At 47.0% G+C, this 22,824-nt stretch overlaps 1 protein-coding gene across 1 annotated transcript in view; it reads left to right on the forward strand.

The window, feature by feature from the left end:
- Window positions 1-22,824, forward strand: part of GALNT2 (polypeptide N-acetylgalactosaminyltransferase 2) — a 178,656-nt gene that overhangs the window by 108,897 nt on the left and 46,935 nt on the right. The window contains exon 3 of the mRNA XM_060107649.1: window positions 2,860-3,013. Coding sequence (XP_059963632.1) covers window positions 2,860-3,013 — 154 coding nt within the window. The remainder of the gene's footprint in view (window positions 1-2,859; window positions 3,014-22,824) is intronic.

The raw sequence follows: 22,824 nt of genomic DNA on the forward strand, positions 1-22,824 counted from the left end.
GTGTGCCTTGGGAAATTAACTGTCACCGGGCCAGGCAGGGCCCTCAGGAGTGCTATAGAGGATGTCATGTCAGAGGGCAGGGGTCACTGTGGGGTGCCTCTGCTGGTGGGGGCAGTGATCACACCCTCTTTGGAGGTTGAAGAAAGATGTGTTTCTGTGAAGTCACAGAGGGCTTCTTCTCCACTGCTTTGCTGGCTGCTGAGCTCTCAGCTCAGATACTCCTTCCCCAGGAGCCTCTCACCTCCCGGCCCCCCCTTTCTGTCCAGACTAGGCTCCTCCGTTAGGTGCTTTCATAGAACTACAGTCCTCACCATCTGAGCACTTAGGCTTCAGTGGTGCAGTTGTTAACCATGGTCATTATCTTCTTGTCTATTGCAGCCCCCCACAGTCTCCCAGAGCGTGATCTCCACAGGTGGGCATCAGCTCCGTGTTCGCTGTTGTACCCACAGGAGCCAGTGAGATACCTAGCATGTAGTCGACACTTAGTACACAGCAATGGCTTGGGGCCGAGGCAGGGAAAACCCCAGCCCCAGAGCTGATTGGCATGAGGCATCCATGAAACCCTGTGCTGCCTTATTGCAGAAAGGGGTCGGGGGTCTGATGGCACAAAGAGATTGAAGGTCCAGGAGCTCAGCAGAGGCCTTACCCCCACACACACACACACACAGACGCCCGACGACCAGCCCTCTTCCTGCTGACCCCAGTTCTCCACGCAAGAAGCAGAACTAGAGACGAGCATCTCTTGGGTTATGGTCCTTCCTCTGGCCTTGGATGGGGTGATGTAGTTCCAAGTTCTTTGTTGCAGTGAAGAGTTTTCAGGCCATTAAACAAATCAGTGGGAGCCAGCTCATTTGGATTCTGTGGTCGGCGCAGCTGGGGTAGATTTTGGCCGAGGCTCCTGCTTCGTGTAGCCTGTGAGGGGTGAGGTCGTGTGGTGAGGAGGAGGCGCGGGTGTGCTGGAGCACAGGGTGAAGGCAGAAAGGTGGGGAGAGTGGATGATCCATAGGTATCTCTAGGGCTGTCAGCGTGGAAAACGTGTGCTGGAAACATTTCATCTTAGATGGGAGAGAATGCGGGCACGCGGGCCAGCTCCCGTAGCCAGACATTTATCAGGGGCACAGGATCACCCCGTAGCCTGGGAGCTTGTGGGTTTTGGAATTGCTTTCCTATTTGAGAGGCTGGACCACTGTGACCCCGAGCATCATTTCCATGGCAACCAGCTGTGATGAGATGAGGCTAGTCAGACCAGCCCTTGTAGAACAGCAGCCCCCAGCTGCCCACCCCTTGGCCTCCTGTTTCTCTGTTTCGTCTCAGCACTGTGACCACTAGAGCGTTACCACTTCAAGGGGACAGGGGTTGTTGTTACTGTTTTTCTTTCCCTTTTTTTTTTATTTGTTAATTTGGTTTGAGTTTGCACATCTACTGAATTGGCACATTAAATCCTCATGAAAAATCTTTTTTCATTTTATGTATTTATTTATTTTTAGGAAACTTAGTTTCAAAGAATGAATAACTTGCCCAAGATCATAGAGGTAGCAAGTGGTAAACAGAGATTCCAACCCGGGGCGGGGCAGGTGGATAGTAAGTTCCAACTGTTTGGTCTCGAGTCGCTCTTTCCTCCCACTGTTCTCCCTCTGAGCATCGGTGCCTTTGCTCATCTCTCTGCCTTCTCGCGCCCGGGCTTGTCCAGGCTCGCCCCACCCAGCAGTGCCCTTCCCTCCAGATCCCAGGCTGCACCAGCACTGCCCCTACCCGACCCTGGCACAAACTCCCAGGCCAGTGCGTGTTCTTAGAGAACCCTGTGCTGGGTCCTGGAGCTGCAACAGCTAATCCAGGCAGTGGAGTCAACGCTAACGTATGTGTGGACAGGCCAGACTACCTCGGTGTCTGTCCCGTCCTACTGAGAACATGAGTGTGATCAGGGTGAGCGTGCCAGGGTGTGAGCATTCCAGGCCATGTGTGTCCCAGGACATGAGTGTACAAGGATGTGACCATGCAGGATATGTGTGCCAGGGTGTGAATGTGATCAGGGTGAATGTGGCAGGGTGTGTGCCAGGGTGTGAGCATTCCAGGCCATGCGTGTCCTAGGACATTGAGTGTGCAAGGATGTGACCATGCAGGATATGTGTGCCAGGGTGTGAATGTGCCAGGGTGTGAGCATTCCAGGGCATGTGTGTCCCAGGACATGAGTGTACAAGGATGTGACTGTGCAGGGGGTGTGTGCCAGGGTGTGAATGTGCTAAGATGTCAGGCTGCCAGGGCGTGTGTGTCCTAGGACGTCAGTGTGCCAGGGTGTGAGTGTGCCAGAAAAGGCTTCACATACCATGTCATGGGGTCGATGTGGCAGTGGCTGCGGGAAGTATCTCTGAGGAGGTCTCTCCGGGGTTGTTTTGGTGTCCTGTTCTTTGGGGGTGTTATTTTTGTGTAAACACTTATTTTGTGCCGCCTGATGTCATACGATGGGGCGCCTTACTTTCATTTGTTCAGGATCCTTATCACCGTGTCTGAGGTGCTTTTTGGCATTACTGTGGCCCCTGGAAAGGTGGGACAAGCAGAGCCTATCTCCTTCTGTATGGAGTCAATGGTGCCATTCTCCGGGATACTTTGACTGGCATAGAATTCTGTTCCCGGGACAAATACTCAAAGTCTTGGTTTTAACTTTCGTGCTGCAAACGGTCACGGTTCAGGTTGCCAGTGTACAGGCATGATGCTGCCTGTTCTCAGGTGGTTTGCTGGTTAGAACCGCCAGCAGCGGCAGCCCCGGTGCTGTCCTTTGACGTCGCACCGACGCGTGGCCTCGGGGCTGCGCCCTCGCGCCCTCGCGCCCTCCTCCCACACCCTGTGCTCTGCTCCTTGCAGGGAAAGTGCGATGGCGAGACTTTAACCAGGAGGCTTACGTTGGCGGGACGATGGTCCGCTCCGGGCAGGACCCCTATGCCCGCAACAAGTTCAACCAAGTGGAGAGCGATAAGCTGCAGATGGACAGAGCCGTCCCCGACACCAGGCATGACCAGTAAGTGTCAGCCCGCGGCCGGGCGCCACCCTGGCCACTTCCTACGTCACAGTGAGTAGCTTCCCCTGGGATGCTCCTTTTTTCTGTCGCTCTGCAAAACAGCGTGTGCCGTGTCTTTACGGGGCCGGAAAACTCGGAAAATTCCGAGGCACGTGGTCATGGAGCTTCACCCACAGGATGTGAAAGGGCCGCTTGGGGCCAGGTTCCAGTCCTCCCGACGCCCCTGGCGGGTCCAGAGGCTGCAGGCTGCTGGTCAGAGCCTGAGAGTCACCGAGATAAAGTGGTGTGACTGCCCTCGTCTGTACTGGTCGCTCGTTGTTTTTAAAATCCATTCACAAAATCGTTTTCCATCGTTCACAAGCTCAGTGGGAGGAAGTGCTAAAGTCTAGCTTACTGGGAAGCTTTAGTTGGGAATGTTCTAGAGACCAGACAGGGGAAAGAAACAGCCCCACAGGGTCGAGGTTAAACTGAGCAGAACTCGGAGGCGGGGGCCCAGGGCCATCTCCCCACTTCGAGTGCCGGGGCTGGTGGGAGGCTCTGCTCTACGTCCTTCCCTAGATTCCTCGGGGACCTGGGGGTTCTCGGGCCTCCAGACGCTCAGATGTGCATTTGTCACCACCGACTAGGAAAGTGATAGCACGACCCTCACTGCCACTCTGTACCTCTGAACCTTGCTGGTAACGATCTTTCATTGGGAAGTGGGGTCCTTAGACGGTTAGTCTTGTTCTATTAAAAAATAAGGAGCCGCATTTGGAGGGCAGCTGTTGCCCCTGGGTGCCACTAGGCCTTCCTGCTCACCTGGTTACTTGTAGAGTCCTTCACCCATCACGTAAAGGTACATGGATGCCACGTCCACTGCAACTCAGACGCTGCACTCAGGTCCCGGGATTCCAGCCAGAGAAGCCTCTCCTGCTCTGGCGGATGGGGAGGTGACGGGGTGACAAGAGGTGAGGGGCAGCACTGCCCTTGGACAGTCTGCTCCAGTCCAGCGCGTTCAGGGCACCCGGGTGACGGGAGTCCAGGTGAGTCCTGAGCTGGAGGCATCTGGGCAGGAGGCCAGTGACCGGGCTGTGACAGGCAGCCCTGGTCCCCCAAAGGGCCAGCCAGGTCCCATTTCTCCGGGTGTGAGTTCCCGGGAATGAGGGGCAGGTGAGCTGAAGAGAGACAGGAGCGACCAAGCTCCACGTGAACACGTGTTGACGCTTGGCTTTGTTTTCTGAGTTAAATAACACACCTTGAAAGGATTTTCCTCTTCTCTCGTGCTTTCAGGGGAACTTTGTAACCGTGTAAGCACCACTTAACCACACAGGTGCTCTCTCCCTGCTCTTACCAAGCTTTTTTGGGGTTGTAGTCAGCTCTGTGTACCCAGAACAGCTCACAGGGGTGTGGAATTACAGTTCTTTCAGACTCAGGATGTGTGTGTGTGTGTGTGTGTGTGTGTGTGTGTGATATACTATGTGAAACATATGATTGATATATAAACATATTATATATTGCACATGATACTAAGAATCTCATCATTTTTCTGAATCCAGCCCAGAAGATTGTCTTTGCTTAATATTCCCTGTAACCCATTAATTTATATTTAAGGCAGCTTTACTCGGCCCCTGTACCGGGCTGCTGCTTCAAGTCAGCACGGGTAACTGGTAAGCACCCATCTGGAATAGGGGTTGCTGAGCAGGGGTCCAGGGACCGCGTGGGCTCCAGGAGAGTCCTGAAGCTGGGTGCACGGCCGCAGGGCGGTGCCCACCTGCACGTCAGGGGAGGGTCCCAGATGCACGCGTACCCGCCACCCTCATCCCCAGGCTCCTGGGCCCACCGCACCCAGCCTGTGCCAGCCGCTCCCCACAGCTCATGGACGGGACACGAAGGTTGTCCTTGCTGCACAGAGAGCGATGTCCATAACTTGCCCGGTAATGGATGAGGAGCAGTGGCTGAAGGCCAGAAAGGGCTAGCGCGGCTTTTCAGAGGGGCTTGGCCTAAACTCAGGAGCGGGCTCAGGTTCTAGCAGAATCTAGCTCAAAAATCGTACCTGGCGACTGGAATTGACCGCTTTGAATTACATCTCCATGAGATGGTGTTGGTTTCACCTCACTGGTCTAAGAGCTGTTTTCCTGCTGTAACCTTCCCTCAGAGCTGAGAGAAAGGGGTGTCCTTTCTGATGGCTCATCAACGTGTGGGCCGGAGTTCTGACTCCACTGCAAGTCCCTTAAGTGTCCTCAAAACTATATATATATATAGTTTTTTTTTTCAGTTTTTGAAATACAAGTTTGTCCAAACAGATGTTTGAATATTCATCCCGCAGTTGGCTGTGTTTTAGGTGGCTTTAATTTTAGTTCCAGCTACTGTGTCATGTTCATTTGCATGTGTGAAAGTAGCAGCTGGGATGCCTTCCACGTTCTTTGGGTTTGGGCTAAATTAAAATCTCCCCAAAGCCAGTTTGATGCCTGGAACTGAGGCCATGTCCTGTCTTCAAAGTATCAGCTTTAGAACAACCAATATTATTGACTGTCAGGTTCAGGAGATCAAGTTACTGCTCTGCATCCATCCCATCTCCTTCCATATCTAACAGAGGGCTGTTAAAGTGTGTGACCTTCCTATATAAATACAATAGTTTTTGGCTCTGCAGTGTCTCTCTTTGTATAGACCGATGGACATGCTTGCCCTGTAGAGTTCAGTCTTCACTTGTGATAAATCTGACAGCAGTGGAGGTGGAGCTTAATTAAGAACAAGGGATTTGGAGTCATGCAGACCTTGGTCGCAGTCCTGACTCTCCAGTTCCTGATCTTGCGGCCTTTGTCTTTCATGAGACGCTGTAACATGATGACGTCTGGCTACCGTGAGAGTTAAAGAAATGTTCCCAAGGGCTGGCTCCTCCTCCCCTGAGATTTTGTTCCAGACCCTCCCTTGATCTCCTGCCCTAGGAGTGAGGCCCCGGCCCCCAGCATCTCCCTACCTGATTCTTCTCCATGACCCTTATCACCACCTACACAGCATGTGTCTTACCTATTTACATGATCATTTGAATGTACTCGTTAGAGCCGTGGGCTACATCCGGGCTTGTTATTCGGCCACCTCCCGGCACTTGGTAAACTCAGTATTTGTTGAGTGAGTGAATTGCCTAGCCCAGTGGCCAGCATATGGTGAGTGCCCTGTAAAGCATTAATAATATGAAGAGTCATAAAAGAACAAAGGCGGATGAAAGGGAGATTTTTAAGCAGTAAGGGAGATCAGATGAACCCCCAAGATGAGTCTTCTGTGTCGGGTTCTCCCAGGACTGGAAAGTGACACGGTTACAACCTACCCCTTCTTCACTGTCTTCTGGGGTAGATCCAAGGAATCAGGTTCAGAGCCTTGCAGACAAACAAACAAAAAACCCCATACTTTGGGGTTATGCTTTATTTAGCTTTTTTTAAGTATATAACAAATAACGTGCCAAGAAAAAATATTTACGTGAAGGAGGAAGCATAGAAAAGCCTGCTGTGAGTGAATACTTGATACGACATACAAGAACTCTTAGAGTCTCTTAGAAATTAGAAAGATGGTAGCCCATCCTAGTCTTGAAAGTACAGTTGAGAAGTCAAAAAGACAAAAGAAAAAAAAAAGATTTTCTACCTCATTTAATGTTATTTGAAATTTCAAATAAATTATAGAGACTTAAAAGCAAATTAAACCAATGGGAATTTCGAAGGTGCCTTTTTCAGATGGCTTGTTTCTCCCCCCCCCTCACCTTTGGAAGCTTTTGTTACTGTCCTGGCAAAAGGTAATGGGACTCAGCATTGAAGGTGGGAGTCAGTCGCACCTGGGCGTATTCTGAAGGCAGGGCCAACAGGATGGGCTGATGGGTGGATAAGGAAGGTGGCTCGGAGCAAGGCCCCTCGTGAGACGGAGGGGCTGTGGGTGAGCAGGTCTAGGGGACACGTCAGAGGGTGAAATCCAGACACGTTAAGTCCAAGGTGCATTAACCCTCTAAGGTGGGCAGACCTGCTGTGTAGGCGTTTGGAAGTGTGTCAGGAGAAAGGTCTTAGTGGGGATGTGAGTTTGGGAATGCTCAATGCACAGGTGGTACTTAAAGCCATGATGTGGGGCATCATCCCCCAGGCAATGAACAGAGACAGGGAGGAGAGCGGCCCAGGACCGGCTCTGGATGCTCCAACACTGAGAGTGAATTTAAAGCCCAGGCTGACTTGGATTCCAGTCCAACACTGCAGGGGCTCAGACCTCACGCGGTGCCGAGGCCCCGGCAGAGATGCTCTGCTGCCTTTTTAGAGCAGAGCTGTCGTGAGGGGAGGGTCGTCTCCCTGCTAAAGCCTTTCCAGAATCTGGCTCAGAAGGGTTTTGTGTTGTGTTCTGTTTTCTGGTGTTCTGTTTGTTTGTCCAGAGTTGCGTCTGATGGGGAAGTGAAGTGTAGAAGTAGGGTGGAGCCCGGGAGGTTTATGGAACATCATTCTGTCTGCCTGGGAGAGCTCGAGCTGGTTTACTTTTTTTTTTTTTTTTTTTTTTTTTTTTGCGGTACGCGGGCCTCTCACTGTTGCGGCCTCTCCCGCTGTGGAGCGCAGGCTCCGGACGCGCAGGCCCAGCGGCCATGGCTCACGGGCCCAGCCGCTCCGCGGCATATGGGATCCTTCCGGACCGGGGCACGAACCCATATCCCCTGCATCGGCAGGCAGACTCTCAACCACTGCGCCACCAGGGAGGCCCGAGCTGGTTTACTTTAAAATTGTTTATGTAAGTAAAATCGAATAAACCCTTGGGGGAGAAACATTATCTTGTTTTCTTCTCTCCCCCATCAGCCAGCATTGTTCCTTTTCATTTACTTATGTATTAAGTCCTTTAAAAATGAGAACCACTTGGTCAAGAAACAGATTTCCTTCAGCTTTCAAAAGTTAAATCGTGAGAGTTCCATCTTTCCCTTTTGTCATGAAATTAAAAATGAAGGGTTTTGAAACATCTTTGTGTCTAAAACTGAAGTATTGCTCCTGAGACCAGATCTGCCTCAATCAACCACAACCCCACGAGGGTCCTTCTCTGGGAGAGGACTTTGTCCAAGTCCCACACCTGGTGGGTTTATCCGGCAGCCTTTCCATCAAGGACATATTGTGTTGACTCAACTTATAAATTACAGTCGTAAGGTTTTGTTTTGTTTCCTTGAAAAGAATCACTAAAGGACTCTGTTTTGACCAGTTTTTTAAATGTCTGGCTTTAATGCCGCCCAAACAGAGATCAGAACTTGAGAGGGGCTGTTTTTTTTTTTTTTTCTTCTCTCCTTTTCTTTTGATTTTTAGAAAATTTCATCCAGCAGGCAGGCACTTCAGTAATGGGCTGTGCTGATTGCTCTGGTGGAGCATCCGGGTGGTGTCGCTTGTCTTAGGAGAGCGGCTCATCAGGATGAAGGGCTGTAAGAGGGATGCCATCCAGACTCTTCACTGTTATTTGGGAAGAGTAAACATTGTTGAAGCCAAGGAAAAGTTCCCAGGGTAAACTCAGCAGCTTGGTGTGAAGCTTTGAAGGCCATCATTGTGAGATTCTGTTTTATTTTTAGGAAAGCAGGAGATCTGGGGGAGGAAGAGGAAGCCCAGCTCCGAAGGGCGTCTCCGCTTCTTGTCAGTGGGGTGCCAGAGGGGCTCTCATTTCGGGGGCCAAGAGCCTTGTTTGCTCATTATAATTTTCTTACGAAAGTCGTGTTTCATCAGCACGCACAACCAAGCCTCCGGCGTGGCCGCTGCCCGACCTGCTCCCCATTCGAAGGGCCAGCCGGGGGCCTGGCGGACCCCCTCCGAGCCCATGCTCCGTGGGCAGGGTCCTGGTCGGCGGGGCTGGCGCTCTGCGGAGCGGGGCCCGCTGCTTGCTCTGGGTTTCGCTGGCCTCGGAGGCGTCTGTGGCTGTCGGGGCAGTGAGCCTTAAACGCCTGTTCCATGATGACCACAGCCACGCACTGTCGGACTATGGGTGGTGTCCTGGCCTGCACTCAGCTTTTATGTGCTTTCACTTTATTCAGTCAGCGGAGGCTCCTTCGGAGTCAGCAGGGAGATTCTTCTCTGGGTGACATCGCACGCCAGTCCCCAGAGGCCCCCGACTGCGGAGCCCACGTCCGGGAGGGCCGCTCAGGGTGGCCCCGGCCTGCTGGGCAGAGGCAGGTGAGATGGCCCGAGGCCCCTGTCCAGGCGCCCCTCTGTGTCTGGAGCCCTTCCCCGGGAGTCCTGGACGTTACTGTCATTGTGCCATGTGCTTTATCGCGGTCCGTACGGCAGGTGGGAGAGCCGGGCCACCGCTGCAGCGTGGGACCACCTGCCTGAGGTCGCACAGGGAGGGGAGGGAAGGAGGGATGGAGCTCTTGGTGGCCAGGTTCCTGCTGACAGTTCTACGTTCTAGACGCGGTGCCTCGCCATCCGCTCTGCACAAGTGTCTTGTCTGCTCCCAGTTTTCAGGCAGGAGTCTTTGGCATGAGGCCCAAAGGCACCCAGAAAGCAAGAAGGCCTGGGTGTTGGCAGCTTGCAGCCAAACTCCTGAGAAATTGTGTTCCCAGCTGACCACATGCTGACAGAATCCCGAGAAATTGAGAAGAACCGAGGCTTTTGTTCCTCTTTTTCCCGCCTTGGGTTCTCCAGGGCAGTGTAATGGCAGAATGCACTGTTTCCATTCCCCTGGAACATTCTCGTGCCCTGAGGGAGGTGAGGCTGCTGCTTGTGCGCCATCAGTGTGACCTCCCTGTCCTGGTGTGAGAGGCAGGCAGGTGCAGGAGCCGGTGTGGCCAGGCAGTGGGAGGGGGCCAACTGCAAGGCTCTTTGCTTCACACCTCCCCCCACCTCAGTGCAGGGGCTAACATGCACCTTACGTGCAAAATTCAGACCAAAGCCATGCTGTTATTCATCATCTGCTGCTTTGCTTTCTGTTTGTTCAATTGTTTTTATTATTTTTAGTGTTCTTATAAAACCAACTCCAAGTTTTTAGCACCAGACCGCTCTTTTTTTCCCTTTATATGTTCTTTTGGGACCGTTTCAGGCCTTGTCTGCATCTCGATTAAAGAATATTCTGGGCATTGAAGGAACATACCTCAATGTAATAAAAGCTATTTATGACAAACCCACAGCCAACATAATACTCAATAGTGAAAAGCTGAAAGCCTTCTCGCTAAAATCTGGAACAAGACAAGGATGCCCACTCTCACCACTTCTATTCAACATAATACTGGAAGTCCTAGCCACAGCACTCTGATAAGAGAAAGAAATAAAAGGTATCCAAATTGGAAGGGAAGAGGTAAAATTGTCATTATATGCAGATGACCAGATACTATATATAGAAAACCCTAAAGACTCCACACAAAAACTATTAGAACTGATAAACGAATTCAGCAAAGTAGCAGGATACAAGAATTAACATACAGAAGTTGGTTGCATTTCCTTACACTAACAATAAAATATCAGAAAGGGAATGTAAAAAAACAATCCCTTTTAAAGTCACATCTAGAAAAATAAAATACCTAGGAATAAACCTGACCAAGTAGATGAAAGACTTACATGTTGAGAACTACAAAACATTTAATAAAGGAAATTGAAGATAATTCAAAGAAATGGAAAGATATCCCATGCTCTTGGATTGGAAGAATTAACATTGTTAAAATGGCCATACTGCCCAAGGCAATCTACAGGTTTAATGCAGTCCCTATCAAATTACCCATGACATTTTTCACAAAACTAGAACAAATAATCCTAAAATTTATATGGAACAATAAAAGGCCCAGAATTGTCAAAGCAATCCTGAGGAAAAAGAACAAAGCAAGAGGCATAACCCTCCCAGACTTCAGACAATACTACAAAGCTACAGTAATCAAAACAATGTGGGGCTACCCTGCTGGTGCAGTGGTTAAGAATCCACCTGCCAGTGCAGGGAACATGGGTTCGAGCCCTGGTCCGGGAAGGTCCCACATGCTGCGGAGCAGCTAAGCCCATGCACCACAACTACTGAGCCTGCGCTCTAGAGTCCACGAGCCACAACTACTGAAGCCCGTGCACCTAGAGCCTGTGTTCCGCAACAAGAGAAGCCACCGCAATGAGAAGCCCATGCACTGCAACGAATAGTAGCCCCTGCTCACCGCAATTAGAGAAAGCCCATGTGCAGCAATGAAGACCCAACACAGCCAAAAATAAATAAATAAATTTATAAAATAAAACGACAATGTGGTACTGGTACAAAAACAGACATATGGCTCAATGGAACAGAATAGAGAGCCCAGAAATAAACCCACACACCTATGGTCAATTTTCAGCAAACAAGGTAAGAATATACAATGGGAAAAATACAGTCTCTTCAGCAAGTTGTGTTGGGAAAGCTGGACAGCTGCATGTAAATCAATGAAGCTAGAACACACCCTCACACCATACACAGAATAAACTGAAAATGGCTTAAAGACTTAAATGTAAGACATGACACCATAAAACTCCTAGAAGAAAACATAAGCAAAACATTCTCTGACGTAAATCACACCAATGTTTTCTTAGGTCAGTCTTCCAAGGCAATAGAAACAAAAGCAAAAATAAACAAATGGGACCTAATCAAACTTACAAGCTTCTCTACAGCAAAGGAAACCATAAGCAAAATGAAAAGACAACCTAAAGACCAGGAAAAAATATTTGCAAATGAGGCGACCAACAAGGACTTAATTTCCAAAATATACAAGCAGCTCATGCAACTCAACAACAGAAAAATAAAAGAACCAATTGAAAAATGGGCAGAAGACCTAAATAGACATTCCTCAAAGAAGACATACAGATGGCCAACAGGCATATGAAAAGATGCTCAACATTGCTAATTATTAGAGAAATGCAAATCAAAACTACAATGCGGTACCACCTCACACCGGTCAGAATGGTCATCATTAAAAAGTCTACAAATAACAAATGCTGGAGAGGGTGTGGAGAAAAGGGAACCCTCCTCCACTGTTGGTGGGAATGTAAGTTGGTACAGACACTATGGAAAAACAGTATGGAGGTTCCTCAGAAAACTAAAAGTAGAGTTACCATATGATTCAGCAATCCCACTCCTGGGCATATATCTGGACAAAACTATAATTCAAAAATATACATGCACCCCTATTTCACAGCAGCATCGTTCACAATAGCCAAGACATGGAAACAACGTAAGTGTCCATCGACAGATGAATGGATAAAGAAGATGTGGTATACACACACACACACACACACACACACACACACACACTAGAATATTACTTAGCCATAAAAAATGAAATAATGCCATTTGCAGCAACATGGATGGACCCAGAGATGATCATATTAAGTGAAATAAGAAAGAGAAAGACAAATACCACATGATATCACTTCTATGTGGAATCTAAAATATGATACAAATGAACTTATTTATGAAACAGAAACAGACTCACAGACATAGAGACCAGAGCTGTTGTTGCCAGGGGGTAGGGGGCGTGAGGGAGGGAAGGATTGGGAGTTTGGGATTAGCAGATGCAAACAGTTATATAGAGGATGGATAAACAACAAGGTCCTACTGTAGAGCACAGGGAACTATATTCAGTATCGTTTGATAAACCATAATGGAAAAGAATATGAAAAAGGATGTATATGTGTGTACAACTGAATCACTTTGCTGTACAGCAGAAACTGACACAACATTGTAAATCAGCTATACTTCATTTGAAAAAAAATTTTTTTAAAGAATGCTCTGGGCCTGGGAGAGAGTCTAAGGCTTATACAATAGCGATCCAGCTTGTGTCTGTGTTAGCGTCTCTGAAGGGCCCAGCATAGGTCTCTGGAAAGACCGTGAGCAAACATTTGCAAAGCTTCATCCCTGAGTGCCTGTCCACACTTGTGGCCCCGTTTCCCAGCTGTGCCTCTGGGTTAGCATTGGGGCAGAAATGGTCAGATCGCTCTAAACGAGCAATATAATCTTGTGTCTTTATCTTTGGTGCCCCTTCCCACCGTCACCCTGGGAACCCAGCGATGGCAGGAGCATCATCTGTGTCCTCCAGGAGCTGGCCATTCGGGGGGGAGAAGCAGGAGGGGTGACACCCCGCTCTGCATTGGGCTTCATGGAGCTCTCTCTAGCCTTTGTATTTAGACCTGTTGGTGAGTTTCTCTTGTGTTTGTGGGGACTGACTCTTTGTCCTTATGAAGTGCCCTCTTTATCACTAGTAATGCTTTTGTCTCGCTCAGCATCAATGCAGACACACTGCCTTGCTTTAATTCAGTGTTTTTGCAACTTCCAATCATTTTGTGTCCTTATATATATTTCAAATGTATCTCCTATAAGTAGCAGATAGTTGGATTTTGGATTTTGATCCCTCTGACAGTCTTGTCTTTTAATTGGAGTATTTAGTCCTTTCTCCTTTAGCGCAAGTGCTGGTGGGCGATAGGGGGTTAACAGTAGCGTCTCCCTGTCTGGGTTGTATTCGTCCCACCTGTTCCTGTTCCTTGTCCTCTCCTTTCATGCTTCCTTTAGATTAAGTATCTCCCCAGCTGTTAGCTTGTTAATTAGAGTCTAATATAAATGAATACTCTTGTTTTCTCCTGGACAATGCACAGACCACTTCCCCTCCTCTCCCTTTTATGCTTTATTGTCATATGGTTTATTTCCCTCTTTATGTGTAAACCCTACTGGACATCTTTTATTGTTTTTTTTGCAGTAAATATCCTTTAGATTTATCTGCATATTGTTATTTCCATTTTTCCTCATTTCTTACCTTTTCATTTTTCCCCTGAGACTGTTTCCCCAGTTCTCATCCAACTTGTGTATTTCTCTTAGTGCCAGTTTGTTGGCAATGAATTCTATCCTTTCATTTGCCTGAAAAAATCTTTTATTTCACTTTCATTTTTGAAGAGTGTTTACACTGAACAGAGACTTCCAAGTTGACGGTTACTTTCTGTGCTTGCACATCGTCATTTACTTGTTTTCTGGCCTCCACTGTCCATGGTGAAATATCAACTGTTAGTCTTATTGTTGCTTTTTGAAGGCATCTTGACTTTGTCCTCTAGTTGCCTTGAGGATATTTATCTTTGTCTTTGGTTTCAGCATCTCACTAGAATGTGCCTAATGCTGTCTGTGTGTTGAGCCTGGGTGGGGTTTGTACTTGTTCCTGAATCTGTAGCTTCATGTCTGTGTCAGTTTTTCTTGTGCCCCATCTTCTCTCCCCACTCCTGGATATTTCCACATGTCCTGTGTCCCTCTTATGCTCTTTCACATATTTTATATCCTTTTTCATTCCCTGAGCTTCAGTCTGGACATATAATTCTATTGGCCTTCCTTCCAGTTCACTAATTCTTTCCCCTGCTTTGAAAATCTATTCTACTTTCTAATCCACCGATTGAATTTTAATTTCAGTTATTATATTTTGTTGTGTATGAACAGATACGGAGATATTTAAAGTCCGTAGCTGATGTTTCCATTGTCTGAAAAGGATCTAGTTTTGCTCTCTGGCAGGCAGTTAGGATAGGGCAGATGGCCTTGATCGAGGCTGGAATTGAGCTGGAATAGAGCTGGGGTTCTGTCTTTTGTGAGAGAGCTGGTGAGCGTCCAGATCTCTGTGCTGCTGGGCAGCAGCCCTTTGGGATCCTCCTTGGAAGTCTGGGCTGTTTATCAGAGGCCCTCTTCCTCGGCGCCCTGACCCCCCAGCCCCATGCCTCTTGCAGGAGCCCGGCGTGGCCGCCACCTGCAAAGCCATCGCTTCTCCTGGCTGGTTCAGCCTCTGGGCTCCACACCGCTTGGGGGAGGAAGATCAGAGAGTGCTGGACTCATTCTCAGGGCTCCTGTTCCTTCCTGGCACCTGGCCCTACAGCCCCAGGCTGCCTTGTTAAACTCCGGTGCCTTCAAATAGATGTTCTGGTGTGTTTCATCAAAAATTTCTAGTTGCTTTCAGAAGGTAGGTTGGTCTACAGCAAGGAACTTGACTATCACTGAGAGCAAGAAAAAACCTGAGTATTTTATTTGGAACTAAATTCAGTATGTAGTTCACAGGTCATAAATTTTGCCCTGAGCCGCAATGTCGTCCCAAATGAGAGTGCATCAAAATAGCAGTGGACTTGAAGTTGGGAAGCGTAGTTTTTGTTAATGGCTCTACCTCTTTGGGAAGCGTAGTTTTTGTTAATGGCTCTACCGCTTACTCCCAGACGAAGGTGGAAGTAATCTCTCTAAACCCTGGATTTCTGATGTACAAAACAATAACGCCTGCCCTGCCCATCTTACACATTGTTCTTAGGCTCAGATGTCTATGAAAGGACTTCATAAACTGCCAATAATGACACAAACATAGGATGTAATTGTATTGTTGTTGTTGTATGTGCCTGGTGGCATGTGAGTGTGTGAAATCGTCTTTGAGTAGAGAGTGAACCGTTACTCTATTGAGCTTTGCTCCCGACGTGTATGTGGCAGACATTCAGCCTCCAGTGTGTGACACCTGTTACACTGAGGGGCACCTGGGTCTTCTCACTGCCGTGCGACATTGGAGGGTTTCATTATTGACCAAAAGAGAAACACCTTTGAAACAGCAATCCTACCTATTTCAGAAGAAATCAAAACAATTAAAATGGGGTCAGCAGAGTATTGCTTTGTTCTGTGGGTCTGAACAAACCATCCTGTTTCAGCCACACTTTTAAATGAGTTGCTTCACCATCACCATGGAACCATTAAAAAAAAAAATCTTTTGTATATTTTAGGAAATAGCCAAAGCAGTATAAAATGTGTTTCAACTTCGTCAGTCATTTAGGCTGCACATTTCACCTTTTCTGAAACAGTATGATTTCAGGGATTCCTTTTAACTTTTCTTTTGAGCTTGAAAGCAGCAGTGTTGTCAGTGGATGTACCCACACTCTTACCCCAGAACATCTGCCTGCTCACTTGTGGAACTGACCCGTCCACACGTACTCTGAGGTGTTAAGTGCTAGTGATGGAATCTGCAAGAACCCAGATCCCCTTTTCAATCTGTAAAAGTACAGACTTAAAATAACACTCATCTTTTTTTTTATTTTTTATACAGCAGGTTCTTATTAATTATCTGTTTTATACATATTAGTATATATTTGCCAATCCCACCACCATCAACACTCATCTTAACTATATTGGATGAACCATGATTTCCTCCATCTGACGATGATGAGAGAAGAAGAGAGAAAATTCATGTCTTTGGAAATTCAGACTATTAAAAAAGGAAATATCCCAATAGGAATATTGCACTTGGATTCAAAATTTTATATTATTCAGTGTTGATTTCTTTTGATTCTTGCATTCCTTTATTCATTCAGCAAGGATTTGAGTGCTTGCCATGTGACAGGTATTTTTCTGGTCACTGGGGAAACAGCAGTGAACAAAACTGATAAAAAAATCTCTGCCTTTATAGAGCTTACAGTGAGGGAGTGAAAGTAGAAGAGAATAAAATAAATGATCAAATTATATGGAATAAGACAATGTTAAATGCAATAGAGAGAAAGGATGGAGGTCAGGGAGTGTGCAGGTCAAGGTCGAGGGTCCAATAATAAACAGGTGGTAAGCACAGCAAAAGGAACAACCAGCAAAATGAAAGAACAACCGACAGGAAGTATTTGCAAATCATATATCTGATAAGGGGTTAATACCCAAAATATATAAAGAACTCATGTAACTCAATAGCAAAAAAAATAATAATAATAATCCTATTAAAAAATGGGCAAAGGACCTGAATAGACAGCTTTGCAAGGAAGACATACAGATGACCAACAGGTACATGAAAAGGTGCTCAGCATCACTAGTCATCAGGGAAATGCAAATCAAAACCACAGCGAGATACCTCACACCTCAGATTAGCTTTCATCGAAAAGACCAGAGATAACAAGTGAGGATGCGGAGAAAAGGGAACCCTTGTGCACTGTTGGTGGGAATGTAGACTGGTGCAGCCACTCTGAAAAACGCGTGGAGTTCCCTCCAAAAATTAAAAATGGAACTACCATTTGGAACCCAGCAATTCCACTCCTGGGTATACATCCAAAGGAAACGAAATCACTGTCTCAAAGAGATAATCTGAACCCCCGTGTTCATTGCAGCATATTTAAAATAGCCAAGACATGGAAGCAACCTAAATGTCCATTGATGGATGAAAGGATAAAGAAAGCGTTACACACACACACACACACACACACACACACACACACACACACACACACACAATATGGGATGTTATTCAGACATAAAAAGAAGGACATCCTACTGTTTGTGACTACATGGATGGACCTTGAGGGCATTATGCTAAGTGACATAATTCAGACAGAGAAAAACAAATATTGTATGATCTCACTTATATGTGGACTCTTAAAAAAAAAAACTCATAGAAAAAGAGATCAGATTTGGTTACCAGAGGCAGGGGTAGAAGGCGGAGGAATTGGATAAAGGTAATCACAAGGTACAAACTTCCAGTTATAAGATAAACAAGTTCTGGGGATGTGATGTAGTTAACACTGCCATGTGGTGTATTTGAAAACTGCTAAGAGAGTAGATCCTTCCTGAACTGTCTCCTATATCCTCCAGTAGTTAGATGCATGTCGTTTTATATAAACAACACGATACTGCAGTTGCTGTTGGGCAGCCTACTTTTTTCACTCAGTACTACATAGGAAACATTTTAAATCTAGCTTTCTTTTTTTTTAAATTTATTTATTTATTATTTATTTTTGGCTGTGTTGGGTCTTTCGTTGCTGCACACTGGCTTTCTCTAGTTGCAGCGAGCAGGGGCTACTCTTTGTTGTTGTGCGTGGGCTTCTCATTGCGGTGGCTTCTCTTTTTGTCCCTGGTTCAATCGATATTTGATGGGTGTTTTTTTTAAAGGCAAGTAGTGTCTGTCATTGTTTCAAAAATTCAGAATTTACGCATTAAACCAACCTGATTAACTGCATTCAAAACCTTGGTTCTTATTACCGTCCACTTGACAGGAGAGTTTGAAGTGCCTGCTGCAATTTTGTGACTTCTGCTTATTTCTGAGTGTTTGCTGGATATGTTTGAATACAATGATTTGGGGAATAGAAATTATATTGTGTACCTTTATTAGCATAGAATGACTCTCTGGCATTGCATCTAGTGTTTTCCTTTTCTCTATATGTTTTACTTTAAAAAAAATTTTTTTTTCCACACCCCACAGCATGTGGGATCTTAGTTCCCTGACCAGGGATCGAACCCGCGCCCCCTGCATTGGGAGCACAGAGTCTTACTCACTGGACCACCAGGGAAGTCCCGTTTTTGTCTTCTATGAGTTTCATTTTTGGGGTGTCATTTTGATTTAAGTTTGCCCCTTGTAAGCAACCTAGTGTTGTATTTTTATTTTTAGATCAACATGACAGTCTGAAGTTTAATAGGACAAAAACATTTTCGTGTTTGGTCTTTTATCTAATTTTTTATGTCATTCAACTTTTTCCTGCTTCCTTGCTTTTTCTACCATTTTCATTCTTCTCTTACATGGAAAATGTGTTCTACTTTGTTGGTCCTTAGTTTTTTTTTTTTTTTTTTTTTGCGATACGTGGGCCTCTCACTGTTGTGGCCTCTCCCATTGCGGAGCACAGGCTCCGGACATGCAGGCTCAGCGGCCATGGCTCACAGGCCCAGCCGCTCCGCGGCATGTGGGATCCTCCCGGACCGTGGCACGAACCCGTGTCCCCTGCATCGGCAGGCGGACTCTCAACCACTGCGCCACCAGGGAAGCCCGGTCCTTAGTTTTGTTAGTTTTTTTTTTCTCCAGGGCTTAAGAAAGTTTGTTTCCTACATTTAATGCAACTAGTTGCAATTTTTCATGTTTACAAAAATTCAACAAAAACATTGAAAATTAGAGAAATGTTGGTTTAATGCTAAGAATAAATACCAAGAATAAAACCACATATATTTTAAGATGAAGAATGAATATGTTTATACTTTCTCCCACCCACTTTCTAGTTTTGTTGATTTATCTGGACTTAGATACTGTTTATTGTTAAAATTATATTTTATGTAATTATTTAACAAAATTATATTTTATATAAGTATCTTCTTTTAAGAAACTTTTCATTTGTATAAACATATTTACACACGTCTACTAGACTATACTGCTGAAATAGTTTTAATGCATCCTAACATTTTATGTCATAAGTTGAGTTCTTGGGTTTGTTTATTTAGTTATTTATTTTGAGAGTAGATCTTCACGTGGTTTTTCAGATGGCTCAGGTAACTGAAACACTTCCCTGGCTTGCTTACCTGAGAACTACTTTCCATTCCCTTCATACAAGAATGGTAAATTCACAGCGCATAGAATTGTTGCGGCGGGTCTGTTTTTCCTTTGAAACTCTATACGTTGTTCCACTGTTTTCTGTTTAGTGCTGTCACTGAGAAGCCTGAAGCCATTCCGATTTTGTTCGTTTATTTTATTCTCTCAGTTAGGATACTTAAAGCAAAAAAGACATTTTATTAAATTGTTTAGCCTGAAGTCTGGAGGTCGTCCTCTAAGGCTGCTTCAACTGGGCTGGGAGCTCTTTCTGATTCCCTTACCACCCTCTTCTGCATTTTGGGTTCTCTGCCTCATCCTTTTTGCCTCGTCTGGTTGCAGGAAGGCTGCCATAGCTCCATGCATCATGGTCACTTTCAAGGCAGGAAGCAAAGGGGTCAGAAATGGCCTTTTCTTTAGTGACTCTCTGCTTTTATCAGCAAAATCCATCTTTTCTGGACGCCCCCTGCAGACTTTCTGTTACTGTTCATTGGCCAGAACTAAGTCATGGTTATTTGTGACCATGATAGGGGCTAGGGAAAGGAGTTTGTCTTTGGCCAAACAGGACTCACCTCTGGGGCTCTGCAATTCACCCAAAACAACATCTGTAAGAAAGGAGCAAGAGGGGAATGATTTTTGTGTTACCAAGATAGGTGTACTCTTCTTCAGGTGGGTACAGAAGAAATTCCACGATGTTATAGAGTCAGAAGCACCGAACATAAATCGGTAACTGTCAGTGTCAGGGAGCATATATCAAATAACCTTATCATTCTGTCATTAACTAGAAGTTAATTTTTTTTCTCCTGAGAGTCCAAAAGGATGCAGTTACACTTGACATGAGCAAAGTCTAAAGGAACCAAACATCCTCCTGGCTTTTGTTGGAGTGGATGGGATCATGCCATGCCAAGCCAAATGCTGGGTGTTTGTTCGTTTCTTTCTATGGAACCCTGATAGGCTGGAGCCAAAGAGGGGGGTTAAAGTAGTGACTCTTTTGCTTTCAGTTTATTTACATCCTTGTATCAGTACTTATCCAGTGACAGGACAATCTGTTTGCCTTTCGTCCTTGTGAGGAAATGGGTCCAATGCAACCCTTGATTACTAATAACAGTGTCATTGAGTGAAAAGTTGATCTTTGTACAACAAGCAAAAACATAGAGCAGGGGCTTCCCTGGTGGCGCAGTCGTTAAGAATCCCCCTGCCAGTGCAGGGAACATGGGTTCAAGCCCTGGTCCAGGAAGATCCCACGTGCCGCAGAGCAACTAAGCCCGTGCGCCACAGCTAGTGAGCCCACGTGCCACAACTACTGAAGCCCCGCGTGCCTAGAGCCTGTGCTCCACAACAAGAGAAGCCACCGCCATGAGAAGCCCACGCACCACAATGAAGAGTAGCCCCCGATCACTGCAACTAGAGAAAGCCCGTACGCAGCAACAAAGACCCAACGCAGCCAAAAATAAATAAAAATAAAATAAATGTATTATAAAAAACCCAGCAACATAGTGCAGTTAACTGTCTTTGAAAAGTACCCGAAAGCATCATCCTTGGTAGTACCTCAGCGTCCTTAAAAGTCAGAACCACTGCTAAGTGGCCGCACAAAGTCAGTTATTTGACTCGGGTTTGCGGGGAGGACTGAAAGAGAAAGACGCAGGGCAGAGAAGAAAGCCCCTGACTAAGCCCCAGAGGGGCTCTGTTGAGACAGCAGGGAGCACGTCTTTTCACAGCAGTGCGGAGAGTAGCTTGGAAACCTGAGTGCGCGGTCCGGAAGGGAGACTGAGGCTCCGGGAGATGCCCTGAGTCTGGGGGGTGGGGGCAGGGACCCGCGCCTCTCATCGTCCCGAGAGGGCGGCTCCCGGCATCGGGAGGGGTGAGAGGCTCAAGCACTGGGTGGCCTCTGTCTGCACTGACCCCACCCCCGGCGGTGAGCCAGAGGTCCTGCCTGAAGTGAACTTGGAGGCATTAGGAAGTTCAGATGGCCTCATCCACGGCTGTTATTTTCACAACTTTCAATAGCCCTTGACTCTTGAAAAAGTTGTCAGTTAAAATTTAGTGTCTGTAAAACTGGAGGCAAAAGGGCAGGTGATGCTTGTTGAAGGAGAAAACAGCTCTCTTTCACCAAAAGGTGCTGGCTGGAAGCAGCACGTGGAAACCTGACGTCCGCCCCCTCCAGGCGAGGGGAGGACCCTGTGTGTTCAGGGTGGTGTGTGTTTTCCATGGCTGGTGCTGCAGTAACTGCGCAGCAATGAGCCCGTGCTCGGGACTGTCTGCTATCCTTTTCGCCTCTGGAGCCCTTGGCTTTTCCAGGGGATCGGAGGACTTCAAAGGCAGAGCAGTAAATACGACAGGCTCCCATTTCTGGTGTCTTGGGAAGGGTAGGTCCTTAAGAAGACACTCCTGTGTCAGACACAGCGCAGGGCACCAGAACGCGACTTCAGACCGAGAATTTCAGAGTGAGACATACCTGCCATGATTCCTGGGGCTTACTCAAATCTCCTGCCAACTAGATTTTTAAGAAGCTTAATTCCAGATGGGTCCTGCAGAGGTTTTAAAATATCTTAGGATTTGGTTCTCTTCCATTTTAAAAGACCTCTGTAGAATAAGCTCTTTAGCTATTAGAACTGATCAGAAATTAGTTGATTAGGTGGAATATTAGGTCATTATCACTGTTTGAAGGATTATTAAGAGTGTATTTTAATTAAATGAACATTATACAATAGCTGTTAGCCTTCTTTTTTTTCCTTCCTGCTTTGTTTAAATTTTAATTCCATTTCCAACTCCCATTTTATCCCCCGGCCTGCCCATCCTCCCCAGACCCTCCAGAGCAAACGCCCCATGGAGACTGCAGTGTGAAACTGACCCCTTGTTTTCCTTGTGTCGGAGCAGAGGTACCTGAGATTGAGGCTCTGAGGATTCTTCCTACTCCGAAGAGCTGGGCGGGATGGCCCATTTCAGGTGCACGGCCCCGTTGCTGTGAATCCATCCTCCAGCTATGACTTGATCTCCTTCCAAAGGGTCCCGAGTGCTGGGGCCTTATTCAAAGGCCTTAGGCCCAACTCTCTAGGTGGGAGGACTTGAGGGGTGCAGCACAGGGAGGGAGCTTCTAAAACTCAGATCCCCAGGCATCACCCAGACCTACTTATGTGGGCAGAGCCCAGGCGTCTGCATGTTAATAATATGCTCTTGGGAGAGTCTGGCACTCACTAACTGTCCGAGCTTTGTGGTGACCGTGAGTTCATGCCAGGGCAGCTGCCAAAGCAGGGTGTTCCCTGATGAGTGTGCCCAGCCCACGATTGGCTCCAGACGGGGGGTGCCCCCCGGCTGCACAGCTTGTATGGGAAGTTCCACCTCCTGTGGGGACAGCTGTGTCCAGCTACCAGGACACAGTCACTCAAACAGCAGACCTGCCCCTTTCTTCCTTTGAAAAGGAAATCATGTCGGCATTCCCTGGGGGTGAGGGCAAGGGAGCAGAAGGAGCATTCGGGGCCTCATCTGGGTCACCTGCTGTTCAGAGCCTGCATCCCAGGGTCCCTGTGTGGTAACACCCCTACACACACACCACCATGTACGAGCAGGGGGCAGAGGGCCTGAGAAGTGACAGTCT

The sequence above is a fragment of the Mesoplodon densirostris genome, chromosome 1 (genome assembly GCF_025265405.1).
Source record: "Mesoplodon densirostris isolate mMesDen1 chromosome 1, mMesDen1 primary haplotype, whole genome shotgun sequence".
NCBI classification, from domain to species: Eukaryota; Metazoa; Chordata; class Mammalia; order Artiodactyla; family Ziphiidae; genus Mesoplodon; species Mesoplodon densirostris.